The 26253-nt window shown below is 55.9% G+C and overlaps 1 protein-coding gene across 3 annotated transcripts in view; it reads right to left on the reverse strand.

The window, feature by feature from the left end:
• CELSR1 (cadherin EGF LAG seven-pass G-type receptor 1) overlaps positions 1 to 26253 on the reverse strand; it is a 150946-nt gene that overhangs the window by 61187 nt on the left and 63506 nt on the right. For all 3 annotated transcript variants that reach the window (XM_059937181.1, XM_059937180.1, XM_059937182.1), the window contains exons 3-5: positions 13138 to 13360; positions 7651 to 7766; positions 7041 to 7129 (exon numbers count right to left, since the gene is read on the reverse strand). In XM_059937181.1, coding sequence (XP_059793164.1) covers positions 7041 to 7129; positions 7651 to 7766; positions 13138 to 13360 — 428 coding nt within the window. The remainder of the gene's footprint in view (positions 1 to 7040; positions 7130 to 7650; positions 7767 to 13137; positions 13361 to 26253) is intronic.

The raw sequence follows: 26253 nt of genomic DNA on the forward strand, positions 1-26253 counted from the left end.
ATGAGCATATCTAGCACCTGAATCTTGGTTTCTAAATACCTTTCTTTTTTTTTTTAACATCTTTATTGGAGTATAATTGCTTTACAATGTTGTGTTAGTTTCTGCTGTATAACGAAGTGAATCAGTCCTATGTATACATATATCCCCATATCCCCTCCCTCTTGCGTCTCCCTCCCATCCTCCTTATCCCACACCTGTAAGTGGTCGCAAAGCACCGAGCTGATCTCCCTGTGCAACACAGCTGCTTCCCACTAGCTATCTATTTTACATTTGGTAGTGTATATATGTCCACGCTACTCTCTCACTTCGTCCCAGCTTACCCTTCCCCCTCCCTGTGTCCCCAAGTCCATTCTCTACGTCTGTGTCTTTATTCCTGTCCTGCCCTTAGGTTCATCAGAACCATTTTCTGTTTTTTTTTAGATTCCATATATATGTATTAGCATATGGTATTTGTTTTTCTCTTTCTGACTTACTTCACTCTGTATGACAGACTCTAGGTCCATCCACCTCACTACAAATAACTCAATTTCGTTTCTTTTTATGGCTGAGTAATATTCCATTGTACATATGTGCCACATCTTCTTTATCCATTCATCTGTTGATGGACACTTAGGTTGCTTCCATGTCCTGGCTATTGTAAATAGTGCTGCAATGAACATTGTGGTACATCACTCTTTTTGAATTATGGTTTTCTCAGGGTATATGCCCAGTAGTGGGATTGCTGGGTCATGTGGTAGTTCTATTTTTAGTTTTTTAAGGAGCCTCCATACTGCTCTCCATAGTGGCTGTATCAATTTACATTCCCACCAACCGTGCAAGAGGGTTCCCTTTTCTCCACACCCTCTCCAGCATTTATTGTTTGTAGATTTTTTGACGATGGCCATTCTGACCGGTGTGAGGTGATACCTCATTGTAGTTTTGATTTGCATTTCTCTAATGATTAGTGATGTTGAGCATCTTTTCATGTGTTTGTTGGCAATCTGTATATCTTCTTTGGAGAAATGTCTGTTTAGGTCTTCTGCCCATTTTTGGATTGGGTTGTTTGTTTTTTTGATATTGAGCTGCATGAGCTGCTTGTATATTTTGGAGATTAATCCTCTGTCAGTTGCTTTGTTTGCAAATATTTTCTCCCATTCTAGGGGTTGTCTTTTCATCTTTTTTATGGTTTCCTTTGCTGTGCAAAAGCTTTTAAGTTTCATTAGGTCCCATTTGTTTATTTTTGTTTTTATTTCCATTTCTCTAGGAGGTGGGTCAAAAAGGATCTTGCTGTGATTTATGTCATAGAGTGTTCTGCCTATGTTTTCCTCTAAGAGTTTTATAGTGTCTGGCCTTACATTTAGGTCTTTAATCCATTTTGAGTTTATTTTTGTGTATGGTGTTAGGAAGTGTTCTGATTTCACTCTTTTACATGTAGCTGTCCAGTTTTCCCAGCACCAGTTATTGAAGAGGCTGTCTTTTCTCCATTGTATACTCTTGCCTCCTTTATCAAAGATAAGGTGACCATAGGTGCTTGGGCTTATCTCTGGGCTTTCTATCCTGTTCCATTGATCTATATTTCTGTTTTCGTGCCAGTACCATACTGTCTTGATTACTGTAGCTTTGTAGTATAGTCTGAAGTCCAGGAGCCTGATTCCTCCAGCTCCGTTTCTCTTTCTCAAGATTGCTTTGGCTATTCGGGGTCTTTTGTGTATCCATACAAATTGTGCAACTAAATACCTTTCTTTATTAAAAGAATCCAGAGTTCTGTGGGTAAAATGACCCTTCTCCCTCCCTCCCTCTCTCTCCCTCTCCCTCCCTCTCTTTCTCTATCTCCCTCTCCTTCTCACTCTCTCTCTCTCTCCCTCTCCCCTTCTCCTCTTCCCTACGCCACCCCTTCCACATCCTCTGGAGCATCAGTTCCTGGACAGCAATAGAGTTTTATCTTTTGTTTTCTGTAAATCCCCGTACCCTAAACAGTTCCTGGCACACAGGAGGCAGTCAATAACTGCTCCGTGTATTAATGAATGAACAAAGGCATGAAGGAAGGGCTGCAGGGAGGGACGAGGGAGGCCAGGCAGCCACACCCAGAGGGCCACATAAACCACAGCAGGTCCGCAGGACCCCAGGAGAACTTTCATCAAGACCAGCCTGAAACAAGATTCTGAGTGGAAGCCCTTGAGTTTTCTGGAACATTTGTGGAAGCAGAGGGAGACCCCCCTGACCCCAGGGTGTGGTGGATCACATCCCTCTGCACCACCCCATGCACAGCCCACTTCCCTGGAACCCCTGGAATATAGTGTGTGACACAGACGCAAGAGGTTATGAATGACTTGAACAAGCCAAGCCTGAAGTGCCGCCGGGGCAGAGTAGTCCCTAATGAACCCGTACCAGTGGCCCCTTCCCCAAGGTCGTGGGCATCTCCAGCACTGGGATGCTCTGCTCAGTGATCTCAGAGGATGCTGACATTCGAGAGAAGCGGCTCAGCTGGGGCTCTCACTTCACGAAGATGCTTTCAGCGCTGGACCAAAGACAACCCTTGCCATCTCAGAATCACTCAAACCAGAACAGGCCGCCTGCCGAGGCCCCGCCCAGGATCCTATCAAACTCCTCCTGGATGATGTGTCAGCATCCCCGAGGCCCAGCTGGGCTCCCGGACAAGGTGAGGGCCTCCAGGTAATCCCTCCAGACGCCCAGGGCAAGGGCCCTGCCAGGCACACGATAGGCACTCAGTGAGTGAGTGACTGTCCTCTCAGGCGTCCTCCCCAGGAAGAGTGGAGATGCCACATTATAGATGCTTCCACAGGAGGGTGCTTCTCCCCCTCCCCACGGCCCCCAGAGTCTCTACACCAAACATTTTGACACCGAACGGCAAGGGGAAAGGGCAGACTCCCCGAAGAGCCCTGACTACCGCCAAACCCGAGTTCCAACTGCAAAGAAATCATTTTAGAACGATCTACACAAAACTATCATCTCACAGCAACCTGCACAAACTGTTGCATCAGGCGCATTCACTCTTTTGCGAGTTGGCAGGGGAAATGTTTACCTATCGTGCACAATAGCCTTGGGAAAAAAAGCACATCTGCGACGAAGTGATGACCACAAATCCTCCAAATCCTCCCCAAACCTCCAGGGGTAGGTGTGGGCGGCGGGGCTCTGGGTTCCATCTGCGCTTGACAGAGTTCGACATGTTTCTGCAAAGCATCCGCCTTTAAAATACCTTCCCAGGAAAACGCCCAGCCCCAGCGGGCACCTGGGCTCCACCAAAGGTGAATTATACCACCAGACCTTCCCGCTTCAAATGCCACCAAGCAGGAAAAAAAAGTAAACTGACTTTGCCCGGCTCCCTGCCTGGGGGCACCAACCCATAGGGACCACATCAAGCGGCCCTGTTCTCTGATTTCTGGCTGCCTTTGGCCAAGGGGGAGCCTAAGGAAATGGGAGGGAGGGCGGGGAGAGCCGTCAGGAGGTCGCTTCTCTGCACAGGTGGCTTCTCTCCAGGACCCCTCCTATCTGGGTTCCATTCCGCCCTCTCCCTTGGTTCCTCTCGGCCTCAGGGCTGTCACAGCCCCGGGTCCTGCACTGCCCATCATGGGTGCCCCGCACCCTGCGCCCCTTTGGTGATACACCCTCCTGGGACCATCCTGGTGAGGTTTCCACCTATTTCCTGGGTGTGTGTGTGTGGCGGGGGTGACTGGTAAAATAGCCCAGACAGGCTCCTGGGCCCCAGAAGACTTGGGGAGGGTCCAAGGGGCCCCAGAGGTTTCCCACACAGGACCCACTCTAAGGACCAGACACGACACGGATGACACAACAGGTGCCCGCAGAGCAGAGCGACGCGCCCCTCCCGGACCACTTCCAGCGCTGCCCTCCTTCCCATCCGTCCGGCCGCGCACCCTGACGTGGGCCCTGCGCACTGCCCCCACGCCCCCCTCCAAACCTGCTCGCCCCCTGCCGAGCCCCGCCCGGGCCCCTGGACATGTGAGTGCCTCGGGCCCTGAGACACAAAGCTCCCAGGAGACCCATGTCCCTAATCCAGAGCACTTCGGGCACTTCGCATTGTGTGATGAGGGAAACCACAGCAGGGGGGCCTCAGGGTCTACCTGCAAACTGCTTGGTTTCCTCCGTCAAACAGCCGAGGGCAGGAGAGGAAATAGCTGAGCTGGCAGCAGGGGAAAGGCCTAATCCCGCGCTGAGGGTCTGCTTCAGGTGCCGCTGAAAGGCTGGCCCTGGGAACAGAAGCGGTGGGTGGCCGTGATCCACCGACACGGCGTGTTCTCTCACGTGGGCTCCTCCTTCCTTCTCCCGGGGGCATCCCGGGGGCCCTTTAGGAGTGAGTTGACTCCTCGGTGCTCCCTGGAGGGTCTCTGCGAGCAGACCCTCGTGATGCTTCCCGCGTGCCTGACGATGGTCAAGAATGATGGATGCCTCCGGACCTGGGCAGGGCTGGCGGAGCCAGAGGTTCTGTCTCTGCTCAGCTGTGACAGGCTGCTGCTTCAGCCATCGGCAGGTCACTCTGGAACACGCCACGTGCAGGTGCTCTGGTGGGCAACCAAGGCTGACACAGCCCCGAAGCCCAAAGTCTTCAGCCGGCCCTGGGAGATGCGTTTCCCATACAAGCAGGAAGGAAAATGCACCACGTGTGCGTCCTTTGCTTCCCTGACATGGAGCATGGGCCCCAGAGGGTCCCCTCGGCCCATCCCGACTGGCCTGCACCCTGCCGAGCGCACAGTCGACTGCCCATCCCTGACGTCCTGGCCCTGCTGGCGAGGGGAGGAGGCCAGACGCTGAGAGCTCAAAGCTGTGCGAAGCCCAGACCGTGGGGCATGACATCCTTGCCACGTGGCAGGCACCTGCCCCAGAGCAGCGGGCAGGTGAGAGCGTCCATTGCCAACTCTTACTTTTCCTTCTTTCCACTCGAGGGCGTGTGCAACGTCCCGACAAAAGCCCGAATGTGTTTGAGCCAGAAAACCACTGACCCCTTGTCCCCAACCTTGGCCCAGGAGGGGCCAGCCTCGCAGGAGCTCTGCTGCCGACACACCTGCCTGGTGGCCCTGCCCGGACATGGGACAGCCATCCCGACCATGTGAACAGAGGAACTGGGGGTCCGTCCGCTGTCCTGCTGGCTGGAGCAGATCCAGGCCCCAACATCAGATGCAACAGTTCCTGCGCTCAGCGGGACTGTGCCCCGTGCTATGGGGACACAGAGGCTCACAGGGCGTGGTCCTGGCCTCGGGGCTCGTGACCCTCCAGGATGCTGGGGCACAGTCTTCGTACCTGTGCGCAGTTGAGAGCTGCTGTCCCTCGGCTGCCTCATCGTGACAGAATGGCTGTGGGGGAGACTGTCTCCAGGGCAGAGAGAAGGGGCCGAAACCACCTGACCTCGAGCAGGTTGTAGGGGCAGAAGAATTCACTTGGGAGAGTCTGGGGGGCCCCCTCTGTCCTCTAGGGTGAGAGAGGCCCACGGGTAGCAGCTGGGGAAAGGACGTCGCGTGGGTTAAGATGTCGTGAAAGAGAAACCCAAGCTGTGTGTCCATCCCATCCTCGAGCCCCCCGGAGCTCAGTAGGAGGCGAGGCTCTGAGGGTCCCACGGCACCCACTGTCTCGCACAGCGGCCACGCAAGGCTGCTCCAGGCGGGCAGCAGGTGGGTGCACCTCACACTGGCTCCTAATTATCCCAAACAGCCATAGGAGCACAGCTACAGCAGAAGACTCCAGCGCCTGAGGCGGGGCAGCTAGGAAATTGCACGTGTGTCTTTGGAGGCGCGCTGTCTTCCTCTGGTCCGTCCCCCGCTCCCCACCCCACCTCCTTAACTGGCTCACGCGGCCCTGCATCAAGCACTGCCGAGCACAGCCGAGACCACGGCCCCAGGGGGCTAACAGGAATGAGGGCGGCAGGCTGTCCTGGGGGCTGCAGTAGCCCAGACCCCCTCCCAGGCACCTGCGAACGCTCTCTGCTTGGTCACCAGAATCCTGAGAGCAGCACCAGCCCCCGCGTCGCTTCAGATCTGCACCCTGACCCCCCCAGAACCTCTCGCTGCCCTCATCCCAAATACCGTGCAGAGTTCCACACCCGAGTCAAAACCTACCCGGCCTCTGTCCTGGGCTGGGCGACAGGGGCGTCTCCCACCCACAGACTGGGGACAAAAACCACGGTCACCGTGCGGGTGATCACTGCTGGGGACCCAAGGATTTCGGGTGATGGAGATATGAGACGTGTAGGGTGAGCCATATGTAAACAGGAGGCAGAGGGCGCCGATGGCTGAGGACAGACTAGGGGAAGGACGGCGACAGGAAGGGGTCTGTATGACACAGACCTCAGGCCCAAGTGGTGGGAGAGGTCGCCCATTACCACTGTGTCAAAAAGCTGAAATGCAGTCGACGTGAAAGACAGAAAGCACCCTTCCTCCACGGGTGTATCTCTTACGGAGGGAGGACCCCTTGTCTGCCAGCCAAGCCCAGGCCCAAGCCCTGTGGAGGCCTGGGTCGGGGCTCAATAGCAGGAGGCACCCTGGAGTTTCCCAGGAAGGAGAAGAGCGGTTTGCAAAAACCACAGCGATGGAAAGCGGGGCATGCTGATGCAAAAACCGCCAAGGAGTTTCCTTACAAGCCAATAAACAGCAAAATGAAAGGAAACCCCCCAAAACGCCCAGACCGTCACAGCATTTCCTACGGGAGCCTTCTGACTCTCAGGTTTCATCCAGGTAAGAGTGGACGATTTGGGCTTTGGAACAGTGTTTGAATGGCCTGGAATTTTAGCCACCAGTAATGACTCGGCCGAGGCAGCTGCAATGAATAAGCTCTTTCTACGTCCTTTTCCCCGTGTAGGACTCTGGGATCCCTGAGTCTCCCCGCCCAGCTCTCCCTGGGGGAGTATCCACCCCAGCGCAGGGCTTGGGTATCTTTACACAGACCCTCAACAAATGGTCATTTCCTAAATAACTTTTTCAACCAGCATATTTATTGAAATTTCAGAGTATAAATGTCTAAAGACCAAAAAGCTGCCAGGGCCCCCTCCACTGGCCGCCCAGGCTGGGGGTCGGGTGGGGCGGCGCCGGTCCTACCTTGTTGTAATACTGCACCTGCACCGAGTGCCACCGCCCGTCACTCACGCCCCCAGGAACCTGTGGCGCCACCATCGTCGTGGTCTCACCTGCGGGGTGGGGGGAGGTCCAGAGAGAACAGAGAGGTGAACAGACCACTAAGGCTAAAAGTCCTTCCATCAGCCTGGACGAATGTTCTTTCCAACCACCGGGAAAACATTTTTAACGGCTTTGTCAATATTTTCAACCTACAGAGGCAGAAGCACACTTCAATGATTCCCTAGTCTTTGGAAATTTGAGCTGTGTCTTATAAACAACGCTGCAATGAACATCTTTGTGCGTTCTGCATCTCTCCCACAGGACGGATTCCCAGATGGAGAACCAGGGAATCAGTGGGTCAGCACGCTTGATGGCGCTGCACAGCATGGGGTGGTTTTTTGCTTTTTTGACAGTGCCATGAGGCATGCGGGACCTTAGTTCCCCGACCATGGATCGAACCCACGCCCCCTGCGATGGAAGCATGGAGTCCTAACCACTGGACCACCAGGGAAGTCCCGATGGGGTGGTTTTAACCAACCAAGGGCCCAGGACGTGCTCCGAGGGTGGCTCCGTCCTGTGCAGGAGGGTTTACCTGCCGAGAAGGTGAGCTGCACCTGCTCATCCACGATCTCCAGGGCGATGAAGTCGTGCTTCTCGTTGAAGCGGCCATTATACAGCAGCAGGGCGTTCCTCTCCTGGGTGGCAAACCTGGGGGGGCAAGGGGAAGCACGTCACACAGTGAATGAGCCCGGGGTGGAAGGTCTGCAGGTGGCCTGCAGGTGGGGGAACAAGAGGCTGCCCAGGGCGACAAGCCCGGCCAGAGTGGGCAAGAGCGTGAGTGCACTCGGCAAAGACTCTGGTCCCCAGGACTCTTTTTTTCACATCAGGAGTGGACAGCCCATAAAACCTGATTAGCGATGTTCTCTTCTGGAAGGAGCAAAGCAGATTCCAGGGGGCACTTTGCTTACCACAACCTGTACAGGTGAAAAGATTCCATTCGCACGGTGCTCTAGAAGGATGACACAGCCACTATACCAACTGGAAATGTTTCGACAGTAAACACAGGCAGTGCCTACATCCCACGTACATGCCCCAGGGCACAGGGATGTGGGTGTTGATCACCACCTCAGGGCCTATGCCCCTCGTCTCCACCACCACGCGTCCTTTTGCTCCCAAACCCTACACTCTTCCCTGCCCCCGGGCCTTTGCACCTGCTGTTCCCCCGAGTGGGGAATGATCTTCCCTGGCTCTGCAGATCTCCCAGATGTCACTCCGATTGTGCTTTCCCCAACTCACTTTATCTAAGTTGTGCCCCTCACCCTACAGGCTATCACACCACTCATCTTACTTCTGAAATTATCCTGCTTATTTGTTTGTTTATAAGAACACATGATCCTTTAAGGGGACAGATGATGACTCCCGTTCACTGCTGCATCCCCGAGACCAAAACAGGACCTGGTCCACACAAGCGCTTGATACCGATGTGCTGAATCCACGGACGGATGGCGGCCCACGTGAACCAACAGACGCGTGAAAACGAAAGACTTGTCAGACTTGAAGCACCCGGAGTAAAAAACCACTTACTCTGACAAGAGACAAATAGCCTCAGAAATCCTTCTCCCACCCCGAGGGAGCCTTTTCCATCAGACCCGAGGGTCCCCGACACACCAAGTCACCACAAGGCTTCCTCGACGCCCTGGTTACGGAGAACCCGCAAACCTCCAGAGTGAACTCGGGACTGTCTCCTGAGCTAGCCGGATGTCTCTCTCACCGGAGATTAGGTGGGGGAAATTCTTTCCTTTGATTCCAGGTTGGTTTATCCATTTTCATGCGGCAGGAGTCTGTCAGAACCAGACTCAGGCATGTGACCCTAGCCTCTCCCTTGAGTTACATAAAATTGACATTTCCCGCCCAGACCTTGCATCTCCTCGGTTTAGAAGTCAGCAAGTACTGATGACAAACTCTAAAGAAAAAATACCTGCACGGCAAAGTGGAGGCTCCGGGTGTGGAGTGAGCAGGTAGAAGAGCTGAATTAAGACGGGGATGCACTCGACCCCAGGCTCGCTTCCCTTTGGGGGGTCTCACTCTTGTGGGTTTCTCTTTGGACCGAGGTGGGAGCTGGTACAGGGTGGGGGTCAGTGCTGAAATGGTCCTCCGGGCAGGCACCATGCACTGCTGGGAATGGACGATCTAATGATGGGACCCAGGGCCACAGGGAGGGTCTGAACAGCACAAGTAAAAAGGGGAAAGGCCAGAAACAGAAGCCGAGGCCTGGCGAGGGGCCAGGGGAAGAGGGAGAACAAAGGATGGGGATAAGGAGGCGGGCACCAGGGAGCCCAGGCCCTTGGCAAACAGAAACTAGAAAGAGGAGAAGCAGCTTCGAAAGAAACCACCTGAAACAAAAGCCCTGGGCCGGTGCCCCAGCCCACCTTTCTCACAGTACGCCCGTCAGGAGGCAGGAGGCCCAACTTCTTCCCGGCCCTGCCCCAGAGCAACCGCAGCCCCAACACGGAACCGTTCTCCTGCCCAGGTTCTGGGGGGGCTTTCTATGATTTTGCTTTTGAAGCTAAACTCCCTGATTTGGCCTCGGCCCCGACCTTTCAGCCATCATCAGGTGTATCGGAAATCATCCATAAATTGTTGTCACACGTGAGCATCTAAAATACTAGATTTGACAAGCAAGGGGACATACGCTACATTACGTGGACATTTAATTAAACACGACTGTTCTTTAGTTTCTCTGAGTCTGGAGCCACCAGACTTCCTTTGTTGGTTTCCAGCATGTCTGCCGGCCGCTGTGTCCATGGGCCCCCCCCGCACCAGGACTCTGGTCACCTTTCAGGTCAGCCTCCTGCAGCCTACTCGCTGCACTGCCTATGACAGAGGGCCGCCGGCCACACCCAGCTGGTGGGTGGCTATGGCCACGTAGACACCAAAACCACACGCCATCGACCTGTTTGCCAGAAGACACAGAGCACCTTTGATTTGGGGGGCGGACACCCACAGAAGCCTGCTGTTCTCAACATTCCAGCCACGTGGGACACAGAGTGGCCAGGGGTCCCAACGAGGGGCCCTCCTTTTGGAGGCTGTGCCCACGTGGTGGTCTCCTGAGCACAGGGCTTAGGGGCAGAGGGTGGGGACGTGGTGTTGGGAGCAGGCAGGCCAGGACCAGGGCCTGGCGCAGAGGCGCAGCGAGAGAAACGGGGGGGCCACAGCAAGTGCCAGCTCACGCGAGTCCTCACAACACCCCTGGAGAGGAAGCCTCACCAGCCGTTTTACAGGGCGGGGTGGAGCCCTGAACCGTGTACCAAAACGTGGGCAGTCACCCTAAAACAGCGGCCCAAATGGCCCAAACCTTAAAACTGCTCTTAGAATCAAACAATACTGCAGCCTTGCAGCCGGGCCCAGGGGGCCAACCGGAGCTGTATCTCCCACCCCTCCCTCTTCCAAGTTCCCGGGAAAGGGGGTGATGTTCTAAGGATGAGAAACAGAGCCACGAGCAGGGCGCCCGGCATGCACACGGGCTCCACGGGTGACAGCTGCTCTTGCTCTTTTATTAAAGCTGGTCTCCAGGGGAAATTCAGGAAGAGGGCAGAACGTGGGAAACACCTGCAGATCAGGACAAGGTGGCCCTGGGCCCGTATCCTTTACGGGGGCGGGGGCCAGGGGGCGGGAGATTAAGAGCACAGTTTACACGCAGGGCCTGGGGGTCCCACCGGACAGCCTATGACCTTGGGCACGTTTTTCAACCTTTCTGCCTCAGTTTCCTCACCTGCGAGATGGGGAGAACAGTGATACCAGCTCTCAGGGTTCCCGCGAGAAGGAAATGGGCCTGACAGGTGAGGTGCCAGGGCAGGGCCAGCACAAAACCCGAATGCGGCCTCTGAGGGATCCACGCTGAAGTCTGTGATGAGTCGGGCAGAGCCCAGAAGGTACTTCAGCAGGGACCAGTCTCCCTAAACAGAACGTCCTCCAAGAGGACGCCGTCTGCACCCCACACAGATGTCCGAGCCCAAGAATGTACCGAGGGGCTGAAGCAGGCCCAAGTGGGTGCAGGGGTCTGCCTGCTTCTGCAGAGCTCCCAGCAGACACTCCAGGCCACTCAGAATGCCCGGAATGTTCTCCCTCTGCAACTCAACCCCCTCCCACCCCCCACCGGGCCGAAGAGCCCCTCCTCTGGGAGAGCGGGAGCCCCCCGGCCAACGTCTTGGGGCCACAGCGGGGAGCATGGGCGCTCGTGCTTTGTGAGAGTGGAACTACCAGCTAGCTGCTCGCCTGGGTGCCTGGGTGTCACGACACAGGACAAAAAGCCCCTGAGGAGCTTCAGGCCAGTGGGCGGACAGGCACAGAGAGAGAGCTGGACCTCAGCACAGTGATGAGCGCAGGCACAGCAATCCTGGGGCAGAAGCCCGGAAACACCAGCCAGGGAGCCCGTGTGGCCATTTAAAGGTTTCAAAAGGACATGCATCTGCTTTGGAGACTTTAGCCCAATCAAATCATCTGACAACCAGGAAAAAAAATCAGGATCAGGAAATCTGGCATGAGTTCACACCCCCAACCAATGATCCAGTATGAAGGATGGGTTTAGAGCAAAAAGATCTGAGCCGCAATGTAGAAAACCCGCCAACGACTCAAGCCCCCATGTTACCCAACTGCCCTCACCTGGACCTTTCTTTAGGGGCAGTCAGGGTGGACGGCGGCCTGATCCTGCAAGCAGGAACATCAAAGGCTGAAGGCAGCAGACAAGCAGGCAGTGACCAGACGTCCAGCCGGAGCTGGAATGCAGGTATGGCCCGCCTGGGTCAGGGGGGCTTCCTGAAGGAAGCGGCAGCAGTCGGGCGGGCCGGCAGGAGGGGCCGAGGAAATGCCTGTGCAAGGCTGGGCAGGTCCAGAGAATCACGAGGTGAGGGTGGCCATGTCACAGGATGCGAGGTGCCAGAATCGGGGGTCACCAGGGGTCAGCACACAGGGGGCCACCCTGTGCCCTATTAAGAAGTTTGGGTTTTGCCCCAGGTGGCAGGCAGGCCCGGCAGGACTGTCGGACAGGGATCCGCCTGACTCAGGCTGAGAGCAGACGCCACCAGCCAGCGCTGTTCCACGGGGGAGAGGCCGGTGGCCCAGGCCAGAGTGCTGGGAACTGGGAGAACAGTGGCGGGCAGCGGAGACACGAGGTCAAGGGACTCACAGGACATGACCGAGATGGGAGGGGGGGCGAGATGGAGGAGGACTGCCCGGGGGGGTTTCACATCAGCAGCACGCGGCGCCTGTTGGCTGCACCGTACCCCTCACCTGCTCGGTGGGGGGCACCCCCAGGAGAGAAGTCTGCCCCATCCCTCCCCGAGATGCCCTGTTCTCCAAAGGGCAGCTCAGAGGAGCATCTTGTTCTGGGGGACACAGAATGCCACATTCCCCTAATGGGCCCCCTAAACGCTGACCAAATACAAAATACACCCTGTACTACTAAGGTGAACTTGATAGAAGTCTTTACAATGGAAACGACAGATTTTTAAAAGTTAAATTAAATCTAAATTCTCTTGGAGAAAAAGATGCAAAAGTAAAAGAATGGCCACAGCACACAGTCAGCCTGCTTCCTCCTGTTATGGGTTAAAGAACCAGGGCGGGAAGGGGTGAGGCCGCCCGCCCGCGGTTTCCCAGCAAGCTGGTGGCACAGCAGGAGCCTACGCTGAGTCTCATTCCCAAGCCTGCTGGGCCCTTTCCCTCCACCTTCTGGCCACCTGGGTGGCAGGGGTGCCCACGTGGCGGCAGGTGAGTAGGACCAGGGCAGCCGGGGGTCGGCTTCATGGGCATGTGAGCTGGGTGGGCAAACAGGGTGCCACACCTGCTAATGCTCTGCTGTCACCAGCTGGAAATTCTTAATTTTTGAACCATATCCTCAATGTGCATGGGGTCCTACAAATTAAGTGGCCGGTCCTACAGCCAGCGCTGGCCAAGGTGGCTCGACTCTCAGGCCCCAGTGGACGGGTGTTGTTGTTATAGGACGGAGGGATGCGCGGAGACACAAGGCCACCTCCCTAACCTCCAACCACAGGAGGGGTCGCGGGGACGCGCAGGGACTCACGCGAGGGCCACGGTGAAGTGGAAGCGCTGCCTCAGGCCGCGGAAGGTGACGAAGGACTGCGGCGGGAAGCTCCTGGTGGTCACTTCGCAGTAGGGCCTCTCGAACTCGCCGGGGGGGCACACGCAGTGGAAGCCGCCGATCAGCAGGTTCACGCAGGTGCCCCCGTTCTTGCACACGCCGTTGGTGCAGCGGCCGGAGCGTGCGTTCACCTCGCAGTGCTCACCTGGGGGACGAGGGTGCGAGGAGGTCACACGGTGGCCTGCCGGGAGGAGGGGGGCACTGCCCCCACCCAGGCTGCAAACGCCACTGCAGAACCAGCTGCAAGACCCAAACCCGGGGGCACCTGAGGCCCCTGGGAACCACCCCGGAGTCAGGCTGCAATCAGACGTGTGCCGTTCCCGCTGGCCTGAGGGCACCCATCACCCGGTGGGCCGTCTAAGGGTGGCGGGGCAGCGGGTTCCCAGTAAGCACCCCCGGGGGCTCCTCGGCCGAATGCACCCGGTGGCCAAGCCACTCCAACCCTGTCCCTGTCCCGGGCCTGCAGGGGTCCCCGCCCCCGGGGGAGTCGGGGGACCAGGGAAACGTGCAGCTGTGAACACTTGGGCATCCAACCCTTTCTGAACCCCCGCTGGCTGAGCCTGGCTCCCTTATGAGAGAACCACCTAGAAATAGTGAGGATGATGAGAAGGCCTCGTGCCCTCCCCGCACGCTTGCCTGCACGACGGCTGGCCACCTCCGGGCCTCGTGGGAGACTCGGGAGGCCAGGGTCACTCTGGCCCAGGGCCTCCTGCGTGGCCTCCTCCCTCCCCCACTGCCCGGCCGGGCAACGCTGGATTCCAGTTCGTCTTTAATCATGTCTGCTCCTCCCACTGGCCTCCAACCGTGCTCCAACGTCCTCCCTGTGGCCTAATCCCTCACGCCAGGAAGGTTCTGGAAGCTTCCACATAGAAACTGATCAGGCAGCCCAAGCTGACCCCCCCGAGGCCTGTCAGACCCAGAGTGCCCACCGCGGCAGCCAGCAGGGGTCTGACTGGGTGAGCCTCGCTCCCTGGGACACAGCCCGGACCTGCCTCTGTCACCGGGTGGACATTGCCAGCCGCCCACAGACCCGCAGACCGACCACCGGAAACTCCCCAGCTCCCACCAATGTGTGTCACCAGTTTTTGACTTTTAAATGCACGCATTTTAAAATAAAAGTACTACATCGCATACTAAAAAAAAAAAAAAAGAAATCACTGTGCAAATAGCGCGGCATGGGAAGCCTTCAGCAGTTTCTTGCAGGTCCCCACAGGAAAACATCAGGACAACTGGATGCCCCTGCCGCCCGGCATGTTTGCTCAGTGTGGTACCTTGGAGACCCTCCCTGTTGGCACTTGGAGTTCCCCCTCTTTCTTCCTAATGGCTGCACAGTATTCAGTTAGAGCAGCGGTCCCCAACCTTTTTGGCACCAGGGACTGGTTTCCTGGAAGACAATTTTTCCACGGACGGTGAGCGGTGGAGGGGTGGCAGTGGGGGGGGGGGGAGTGGGGGATGGCTCAGGGGGTAATGCGAGCGATGGGGAGCGATGGGGAGCGGCAGATGTAGCTTCGCTCGCTCCCCCGCCGCTCACCTCCTGCTGTGCGGCCCGGTTCCTGGGGGTTGGGGACCCCTGCGATAGAGGACCCCATCAGAATTTAGATCACTAATGTTCCTTGTTCTACTACTGATGGACACGGGGCTGTTTCTAGCTCGCTTTTATTGCAGGTAACTTTTTGATATACATCCTTGGTGTGTTTTAAAAATATCTCTCTCGAGAAAATTCCTAAAAGTGATGAATCAAAACAAAGGTACACACAGTTGACATTTTGACAGCCGCACTTTTTGGTTAACCCAATATTTCCAAACCGTCCTCCCGAAAAGGATGCACAAACTCACATCCTCGCCAACACAAGGTATGTTCAACCTGTAAAATATTTTGCATTTCTGACAGATGAATCTTCGAGGTGTTTTATCTGCAATAATTTTTGATGAGGTTCAACATCTGCCTGAATTTTATTGGCAACGTCCATTTCCTTTCTCTGAACTGCCTGACTATTCCTGTGTTCATTTTTCAATGATGGTTGGTCTTGTTTTTACTGTGTTACACAAAGTCCTCATAAATTTCAGAAATTAACTATTCTCTGCCATTTCTGTGGTAACTCCCTCCTGGCTTACATTTAACTTTCAACTAATTTATGTATTTGTAGTCACATAAAAAGGTTATATCTGCATATGGTCATATTTATCAATGTTTCCTTTGCGATGCTTGTGCTCTCAGGTTATTAAAAGGCTGGTGTGAAGAGATACGAAACCCGGAGCTCCAGAGACATCCGGCACCAGGATCCTCGGTGCACGCAGAAGCGTGCATTCAAACGGCAGCACCATCCTGGAACCCAAAGTCACTGGGATCCCCAGACATGGGCTTCCCTGGATGCCCTCTGTGCCTTTTCAATATTGAACCATGTGAATACATTACCTACTGTCTCAGTGTGCTCGGGCTGCCGTAACAAAATACCATGGGCTGGGGGCTTAAACAACAGAAGTGTATTTCTCACGGTTCTGGAGGCTAGAAGTAGCAGCGAGATCAGGGTACCAGCACGGTTGGGGTCTGGTGAGGCCTCTCTTCCCAGCTGCCCACTCACTCTGTCCTCACACGGCCCTTCCTCTGTGTGTGTGCGCACAGAAGGAAGCAGAGATTTCTGTTGCCTCTGCTTATGTGGACACTAATCCCATCGGATCAGGGCCCACCCTGATCATCTACCCGAATTACTTCCTGTAGGGCCCACCTCCAGATACAGTCCCATTGTGGAGTTAGGGCTGCAACCTAGGAATTTGGGGGCGGGACACAATTCAGACCAGAGCAGGCATGTATGAGACAATTGGGAATTTGAACAAACTGGATAGAGATACTAAAATGTATCATCATTTTCAAAAAGAAAGCTTAGATGCTGTGGAAGAGTGGGTACGGCGGTGTACCCCACATGTCCCTCCAGGACCAAGGTTCCGGAGCGCTGAGTGACAGTGGCTCACAGCTGAGTCTCCGCACTCAGATCCTCCTCCCGAAATCCCTCACCCAAGGTTGCACAGCCCTTGCTGGGGCAGCTCCCAGCCAGCGACGGGTGAGCGTGGGGGTGGAGGGGCCCCGCCCCTGGGGCTCGTGCAGCCACCTCGGCACTGCACCTCCCGAGCGGAGACGCGGGGTCCACAGAGGCTTTTGCTGCCACGGCATTGCCGCCCAACCTCTCCCCTGCGCAGCCCTGGGAGCCCCCCACCCCTGCCCCCTGCCCCTGCCCACGCGTGGCCCCCGAGAAGGCAGATCTCGGGCCTCAGGGTCTGTTTCTCAGGGAGGCCAACCTCCGAGCGCCCGCAGATTTTAGAGGGGTCAATAATTGACTGGTGTAAGAAAATCCTTCCAACCTTCCAAGGGAGCCGCTTCAGAATGAGCTTCCTTTTGAGGAACAGGTGAAACTGATCTGTAATTAGCATAACAAGCATCAGAAACAAATCTGAACTTCCTCTACTTCCTTCCCAGGTTGCAACATCCAAGAATGCACAACTTGCTAAGCAAAGGTAACCCAGTCTGAGTCCCTCAAAAACAGGGAGGAGAGTCGCAATCACTGACCTCTACTGACTTACAGAACCGTGCAGGGGCCACCAGGCCGGGGACCCAGGGCAAAGCCCACCCCGAGGGCCAGACAGGGTCAGATGGGTTCTTTTTCATCCCCCTCCTCCCCACCAGGCAGGGCAGGGAGAGAGAGGCCAGAAGGCCCAGCCAGGTCACCCATCTGTTCTCCCCTAGCAGGGGCTGCCCCCAAGGAACCTTGTGAGCAGAGGATTGACATGCTGCTCAGAAGGAAAAGGACGGCGGCCCACCCGGCTGCAGACCCTCCTCTCAGCTCCACCAGCAATGGAAACCGTCTGATCTCCCCCCGAATGCCCCCCTGCCCGCTCCCGGGTTAGCAGGTGCCCTGCCGGCCCCAGAACACTGGGCTCGGCCACCCCGCCAGGCAGGCTCTGTGCACAAATACACGCATGTGCACACATAACCTCATACACACTCGTGTACACACGCCTGTGCCCTCACTCACACCCAGTCACACGCTGCTGACACATCTTCGTACATACACCCTCACACACACACTCTCGTCTTCACACGCATTCACACCCATAAACGCATTCACACCCTCACACACACCCTCAGCCTCACACGTACACACCTGCACACACACACACCCCCACATTCACACCCTCACACACACACTCTCACGCTAATCCCCGCTCCCGGCGTCTTCTCCAGGTGGGCAGCCTGCAGCCTCCTTAAATTCTAGTCATTAATTATAAATGCTTAGCTGAAAGTGTATTTGTTCTTCATACACTTCAAATTCTTTAATCTCTACTTTTAAAATACATGTGACGTCTGGGAGTGTTTGCCTTCCAAGTCCCAACTTGGCAGGTCAAGGGCATTCTGAAATAATAAAGCCGCCGTGAGAGGACGGGGCGGGCCGTGCTCCCCAAACCATGACGGCAAACAAATGCGGGCCCGGCACGGCCCCTTCCCACGGTGCTCTGCCTGTGGTGTTCCAGAATCCTGCCCATCCGGGCTCGGCCCAGGTGGTCAATGTCACCAGGATGAAAGCACAGCCCACGCCCCCAGTGCGGCCACAGCAGCTCCCAAGCTCTGCCCTGGTGTTGACTGGAAGTCTCAACTCCTCCACCTCCGCCTCAGCATCTGAGGACTCCTACAATGCCCTCTCAAGGGCCACCTGCTACCGAGGCCCAGAGAAGGAAGGCCCCGAGCGCGTGCACACACACACACACACACACACACACACACACACACACACAGAGCACCCTTCATTCAATTCCCGAAGACCTGAATTTGACTCTGCTGACGGTATTTCTGCTCATGTGTGGTTTTCAGCAGCTGCAGGGAAGCCTCGTTCCTCAGGCCGCCCCTGTGAACAGGACGACGGCAGAGCAGGACCCGTGCTCCCCACAGCCATGCAGCTCAGCCAGCTGCCTTAAAGCGTCCGCTGTCCCGTGGAAAGGGCGTGATGATGTGTGGGATTATTCTGTTCCTCTACTTAACCAATCGTGCAGTTTCAAATCAGCTGCAAATAAAGCTAAGTCTCCGTGAAGTTGTTTGTTTTAAGCACAAAAGATATCTTTTCATTTCCAATAGGTCGTTGCGGTATTCGTTTCCTGGCACTGCTGTAACAAGTACAACAAATCTGGTGGCTTAAAAAAGAACAGAAATGTTTTCTCTCATAGCTCTGGGGGCCGAGAAAGTCCAGAATGAAGGTGTGGGCGGGGCCACACTCCCTCTGCAGGCTCCAGGGGAGGAGCCTTCCTGCCTCTTCCAGCTGATGGGGGCTCCCTGTGTTCCCTGGGCTGTGGCTTCATCACCCATCTCTGCCATCACATGGCCGTCTTCCCTGGGTCTCAAATCTCCCCCTCCTTTCTCTTATAAGGACGCCAGTCACTGGATTCAGGGTGGACCCTAAATCCAGGATGATTTTACTATTCATCGAGAGCCTTACTAATTACATCTGGAAAGACCCTATGTCCAAAGGAGGTCGCATTCTGAGGTTCTGGACACGAATCTGGGGGTGATACCACTCGACCACTCTAGCGGCCCTCCACGTCTGTCCTAGAGTTACAATCATAGTAAATGTCGGCCTCTGCAAACACGGAGACCCGAGGTGAAGCAGCACCTGACCCTGTGGGGCTGCATTCCCCAGCCTCCGAGAGACTCGCCGGGCTCTGGTTTCTCTGCCCTCTGGGAACGCCCTTCCCGGCCTCTCCCACCAGGCCAGTAAGGGGCGGTGGGCCAGGGCCAGCTCCCCACCTCCGCAGCCGTGCCTCAGGCCCCTCCTCTGGGCCCACACACAGCCATCCAACCCCTTCTCCCCTTGTTCTCTCCTCCGAAAACCCAGGCTTCAAACCTGTCTTCCCTCGCCAAGCCTGTTCTCCGGGTCCCCCACCTGGAGAGGGTCCTGCAGCTGCCCAGAGAGGGGGCCCAGGAGCCCCGGAGCCACCCCCTCCCCTCCTCCCTTGTCCCCACCAGTGCCATCCCCCAGGGTCCGCGTCACTCGCCTGCGCTGCCACCTGCACCCCAGTCTACACCAACCCCCACCTGCACAACCACAGACAGCGACCATCTCTCGGGCCCCTGGACCCAGGCCAGCTGCTCATCACCTTGCAGATCTGCCTCTTCTCCACAGAGCACCCGAGAGAGCTTTCCAGAATGCTGGCCTGGCCACACACTGGCTTCAAAACAATCCCGCTGGGCTTCCCTGGTGGCGCAGTGGTTGAGGGTCTGCCTGCCGATGCGGGGGACGCGGGTTTGGGCCCTGGTCTGGGAAGATCCCACATGCCACAGAGCGGCTGGGCCCGTGGGCCACAGCTGCTGGGCCTGAGCGTCTGGAGCCTCTGCTCCGCAACAAGAGAGCCCGCGATAGTGAGAGGCCCGCGCATCGCGATGAAGAGTGGCCCCCATTCGCTGCAACTGGAGAGGGCCCTCGCGCAGAGGCGAGGACCCAACACAGCCAAAAATAAAAAATAATAATAATAAATAAATAATAAATTAAAAAAAACAAACAAACAATCCCGCTGCTCCATAAAGACCCTTCCACCTTGGAGCCTGGCCCTCGGCCACATGCCAGCCCCGTCTACGCCACACTCACCACCTCTCATGCCGGCCACAAGGTCTCCCTCTTTGAAGGGAGGCTGGGGGATTCAATAGGCTAATGGAGACGACCCCCTAGGTCCACACTCATGCATATTCACCACTGTCAACGATCACCCCCTGGTGACCCCCTTTCTTTTCTCTGTGCCTGGCATCCTCTCTGCCGGCCTCTGCAGGTGGCTTCCCTGTGCCTGGATGTAGCCTCATCTCAGGCACCCTGCATCCCCTCAGGAGGCTTCGCCCACCCACCTGACCAGGGCCAGGGCACCCAGGACAGACCCTGATGGGCCCAGAATCTCCCCTCTCCAGAGAGCGCCCATCCCAGCTCCAGGGTGACACCTGCTGTGCAGCTGTTCCCCAGCCTCTGTCTCCCCAAGCTCTGGGGCAGGGGCAGGGGCAGGGTCTGTCTGGGGGTCAAGTCTAAGAATATCCAGCACACAGAGGGTGCCTGACAAACGCCCGGCACGTAGCAGGTACTCGACGAATGCTTGTGAGATGAAGTCATAAAAGGCCAGGATTTCCCCCCCTTCCAAGCCAATGATGAATGCCCGTACAGAATTATAAAACCTGCATAATTCACAGATTTGATTCCAATAGTGTTGGGAATTTGTTGACCTAATGAATGAAGAATTAATTCTACAGATAAACACGCTTTTTTTTTTCTTTTTAATAAAAGGCGGTGAGGACTCTGAGAGTGCAGGTTTCAGATGAACTGGGTCCCCTGGAAAGGGTCTCATCTCTGGGTTCCAGGACCTTCGCTCAGGCCAACCCCAGGCCCCCGTGTGCGCCTTAGCAGGTGCTTTCCGTGGCAGCCACTCCAGCTAAACTGCACAGTAATCCACTTACATGTTTCTTTAACTGTATCTTCTCCTCAGGGCTGTGCTGGCAGATCCCGACGGCCAGCCCTCGGGGGAAAGCCCTGATTTGCAGAACTGTCCCATTTCCATGGGACATCACAGCCAACCTGGCATCAGAACTCAGAGTTGTGAAGAGATGTGATAGGATGGTTTTTAATTCTTAAAATCACCTTACTTGAGGCAAATAATTAGGACCAAATTTAGTGAGCCCTGTATCTTTTTTTTAATATACAGCTCTTACATGAAACACTATTTTTTTTTTAATTTTTTAATTTATTATTTATTTATTATTTTTATTTTTGGCTGTGTTGGGTCTTCGCTTCTGTGTGAGGGCTTTCTCCAGTTGCAGCGAGTGGGAGCCACCCTTCATCGCGGTGCGCGGGCCTCTCACTATCGCGGCCTCTCCTGTTGCGGAGCACAGGCTCCAGACGCGCAGGCTCAGTAGTTGTGACTCACGGGCTCAGCTGCTCCGCGGCATGTGGGATCTTCCCAGACCAGGGCTCGAACCCGTGTCCCCTGCATTGGCAGGCAGATTCTCAACCACTGCGCCACCAGGGAAGCCCCGAAACACTATTTTAATGCAATAAATGTTCTCAGACACGCTTTCTTAACAAGATTTAACTTCACCTTTCCTCTTCTAGGAATCCTCAAAGTAAAGTTGGGCTTCCAAACTTATTCCAAGCACCCTGGTATCCTGCTTAGAGTCAGATGCTTGCTCTGAGCCATTCAAAACCTGGGGAAGGTGCCCCCACCCTCCCCCTGTGCAACCCCCACCCATTATGACCGCCAGCCTCGCCCTCCACCGAGGATCGGGGTCACCCGAGCAAGCCAACAGCCTCGCTCAATAACGCAGGTGGCACTGCAACCCCCTGCCGAGGAGGACCTGAGGCCTGGCCTCCTGGTCATGGCTGCCAACGCAGAACCCTGCACGGAAAACTGGGAGAGGACCCCCACCCCATAGAAAGGCATTTGTAGCTGCAAAGCAGGAGCTCCCAGGAGCCGAGGCCCCTCCAACCGCCACGACCTCACGCACGTCCCCGTCACTGGATGCCTGTCCCACCCAGGCTTGGGGCTGGGGATGGGGGGACAACAGGAACCCCAGCCCGTAGTGCCAAAGCCACAGACCCTCGGGTGGGGAGCGTTAAGTGCCCTAGAGGAGCGCCAGCTTCACGGAGCTTAAACAAGGGCTCGTCTGCAGGGGGGCTGTGATAACGGCTCAGGGTTACAGGGGCGGAGGAGGCCTCGCAGCCCCTGGTGTGGGAACTCTCATACGCCCCCATCTTACAGGCCGGAAGCTGACGCCCGGCATAGGGTATAAGCATACCATTTTTTGTTTGTAACCAAAAAAGATATTCCTTAAAGATAAGGGAAATGGAGGAAAGACATAGTGCCCGAGTGGGGGAGCGTCTGAGCCGGGCTGTGCAGGAGCGTCCGTGGCGGTGGAGACGGCTCGGCCCTGGAAAGGGCCCCAGCAGAAGCACAGGGATATCGGGGGCTGCGCCGGATGCTGGGTGACGGGTGCGCACCTGGTCAGGTCTGCGAAGGAGGAGGGGCACAGCCAAACACCCCTCGCTGTAGAGAGACCCGTGGGGAGCAGGGCCTGGCAGGGGGAAGGCAGACGGCACAGGAGTGTGTGTGTGTGTTATGTGATGTATGTCTGTGTGGCGTGTATATGTGATGTGTGTGTGTGTGATGTGTGTGGTGTGTGTATGTATGTGATGTATGTCTGTGTGGCATGTATATGTGAGGTATGTGTGTGTGATGTGTATGGTATGTGATGTGTGTGTGTGTGATGTGTATGGTATGTGATGTGTGTGTGATGTGTGTGGTATGTGTATGTATGTGATGTATGTCTGTGTGGTGTGTATATGGTGTGTGATGTGTGTGTATGTGTATGTATGTGATGTATGTCTGTGTGGTGTGTATATGGTATGTGACGTGTGTGTGTGATGTGTGTGGTGTGTGTATGTATGTGATGTATGTCTGTGTGGCATGTATATGTGATGTACGTGTGTGTGTGAGATGTGTATGGTATGTGATGTGTGTGTGATGTGTGTGGTATGTGTATGTATGTGATGTATGTCTGTGTGGTGTGTATATGGTGTGTGATGTGTGTGTATGTGTATGTATGTGATGTATGTCTGTGTGGTGTGTATATGGTATGTGACGTGTGTGTGTGATGTGTGTGGTGTGTGTATGTATGTGATGTATGTCTGTGTGGCATGTATATGTGATGTACGTGTGTGTGTGAGATGTGTATGGTATGTGATGTGTGTGTGATGTGTGTGGTATGTGTATGTACGTGATGTATGTCTGTGTGGTGTGTATATGGTATGTGACGTGTGTGTGTGATGTGTGTGGTATGTGTATGTACGTGATGTATGTCTGTGTGGTGTGTATATGGTATGTGATGTGTGTGTATGTGTATGTATGTGATGTATGTCTGTGTGGTGTGTATATGTGATGTGTGTGTGTGTGGGATGTGATGTATGTCTGTGTGGTGTGTATATGTGTGTGTGTGATGTGTGTGGTATGTGATGTGTCTGTGTGTGGCGTGTATATGTGGTGCGGGGTGTGTGTGCACGTGTGTGTGACAGTCACGGCAGGTCTGGGGGAGGAGGGGCAGGGCGGGACGCAGGAGATGACGATGTGAACCTGGTTCCTGCCAAGAGGCGCTTCAGAAGATGCCGGGGCTGCTGGGGGATGAGGAGGAGGGAGACGAGGAGCTGGGGGCCAGCAGGAGGGGGAGCACAGCCAGGCCGAACCCCTCGGCCCTGGAGGAGGGCCAGGGCCGGGCCCCAGGAAGAGAAGGGAGTGTAGAGGTTTTTATGACTTCAGTTTTTCAATAAATAAAGAGACAATTGCCTTCTGGTCCTAAGCGACAGCTCAGGGCTTTGAACTAGAAAAACTAGACTCTCCGGAGGCAGTGATCCACCAGCACAGCTTGTGTTGGAAGCCTCAGAAGGAGCACAGAGACAAGGACAGGGTCTCTGAAAAGGTTCAACACTGAAAAAGTCAGTCCATCCACCCTTCCATCCACCCACCCACGGCCTAGGCACACCCTTCCACCTAACCCCCCGCAGAGGTGCCCCGAGCAGGCTCCCGACCACTGACTCAGTTTCCCCGGCTGGAAACCCTCCCTGAAGGCAGGATTTCTGTTTCTGGCCCCGGGGCTGGCCTAGCCCCTAGGAGGCCGGGCTCAAGGTGAGATCGGCTAATTCTGTGAAGCTCTTGAGCTGACCACCTGCTCTGAACTGGCTTCTTGAGCCTGGAGGCCCCATCTGTCCACCCAAGCCCCCCACTGGCCCGCTCCCCACCCCCAGCTCCCTTCAAGCCTCTCCCCCTCTGCCTCTGAGTTTCAAGGTTACTGGACTGCCTCACCTCTTGGCCCGGCCCTGGAGCCTCCTCCCCTACGGGGCAAAGCTGCCAGGAAGGGCCTCTCAGAGGCCAGACACCTGCCCACACCACGGGGAGGGGAGGCCGGAAGCCCAGACCATGGCAGGCCTGCCCCAGGCTGGGGCTTCGGGGTGACTTCACTACTGTCTTTGAAGCAAATTCCCAGAACCCCGACACACCCATTTTTCTAAAATATAAATTAAAAATGCATTCCAGCACCAAAAAAAATGATTCCAGCTTCTCCACGGCTCCTGGCTGTAAGTCAAGAGTTACCTACACACCTGAGAGGTTGAAACCCGGTGAACCTGAAAAATCACAGTGCTTTCCAAACTCCTGGTGCAGGTACACGGCCCGGCCCAGCCCAGCCCAGCCCAGCCCGCAGCCATACTTGGGGACCCCCTCCTGTCAGAAAGGGGGTGCTCTCCCTACCCCCCTCTCCTCACGTCCATTGGGGGGTGGGGGGAACAGAAAATAACCCACCCTGAAGTCAGCTAAACGGTGGCTCCTAAAAGATATGTCCACATCCTAATTCCCGGAACCTGTGACTATCACCCCATGTGGCAAAAGAGTGACTATCACGTCACGTGGCAAAAGACATGATTAAATTAAGGATCTTGAACTGAGACCCTCCTTGTTACCCGGGTGGGCCCTCTGCAATCACGCGAATCCTTATGAAAGAGGAACAGCTGGAGTTTACAGACCATGTGAGGATGGAGGCACGAGCCCAGGGAGCCTGAGGCCACCACGGCTGGAAGAGACAAAAGGACCCCTCCTGGTGTCCCCAAAGCCTTCAGAGGGAGCGTGGCCCCGCCCACACCTTGATTTCAGAATTCTGGCCTCTGGAACCGTGAGAGAATGAATTTCTGCTGTGTTAAGCCACCCAGCCTATGGTCTTTTATTCCAGCAGTCACAGGAAACCACTACAAATCCTAAACACACCCCGGAAACCGGCCAGACTCAGCAGAAATCTCTTCCTGGGGACAGTCCCCCAAGAAAGCAGCGCCCCTAACACCTTTCAGCGACTCCGTAAGCCTCAGCAGAGCTGGAGCCGTGGAAGAGAAAGCCCCCTCTGTCCCCCAGGACACCACAAAGACCTGGGCTTTCTCTTCCACGATGGGCAGCAGCTAAGGACCCAGGAGGCACCAACTGAACACACACAGGTGGACCCCAAAATCTTGGCTGCCAAAGCCGGTGAGGGAGGCCCCCCAGAGGGCCGGACACTTGCACGTGGGGTGCCTGGGGCAAAGGTGCACCTGGTGACCAGGGGAGAGTTCGCTGAGCTGACCCCCAGGGCCTGAGCGCCCAGAACCCCATCTTGGCTACTCAACCCCCTGAAAGCAAAGGCAGAGTCCTTCCCGGCCAAGGATGTGGGCTCAGAAGGATACAGCTGGTGGCAGCTCAGGAGACATCTGGGGTCCCAGAATGGTGGAGGGTCCCGCCCCGGGGCAGCCTGGGCCCCAGCCAACATCCGCCGGGGGCTTGGTGGGAGGGCGGTTCACGCTGTCCTGGGGCCCGATGGTGAGGCTGTCCAGGGCCCTCCTTGTGCCCTTGTGGGCCTCTGCAGGCCTCTCTCCAGAGACCACGGGATGGGGGGGCGGTATACAGCCTGGAAACCGCCTCATCCAGGGAGGCCCCGGCTTTGGGAGAGGTCACCCGGAAACCCCTGGGCCAGGGCATCTGTCCTGCAACGTCCCAAGAACCAGCTCCAGGATAGTATCTCAGACACAGGACTATGGTTTAGTTCTAATGACATGGGGCCCTCTGAGGGTCGGGGCACAGGAGGGCCTGGGAAGGTCTCCTGGAGAGGGTGGGCTTGCGTGGGTGGGGTGGGAGACGCCCTGCACCCCAGGGAAGATGGAAGCCTGGAGGCCGGGCTGAGGGTCCCTGCTGACCACGGGAAGAACCTGTCGGTGGAAAGTAAACTCGCAGCTGTGGGCAGCGAGGCTGGAAAGGGGCGTCCCCAGCACTTTATCAGTTAGTAGGGAAACCGTGCCAACTCTGAAATGGCAACGTGTCCAAACTCAGCCGGAATGCTAACTAAAACCTTAATCATCCATGCAAAACAGCAGCTCAGCCCCCGATGGTTCCAATTCCCCTTCCTGCCTGGTGCCGGGAGGAGGCACGGTTCCCGGGACAGATGAACGTCCAGAGGGAAGA

The sequence above is a fragment of the Balaenoptera ricei genome, chromosome 10, assembly GCF_028023285.1.
Source record: "Balaenoptera ricei isolate mBalRic1 chromosome 10, mBalRic1.hap2, whole genome shotgun sequence".
Taxonomy (NCBI): Eukaryota; Metazoa; Chordata; class Mammalia; order Artiodactyla; family Balaenopteridae; genus Balaenoptera; species Balaenoptera ricei.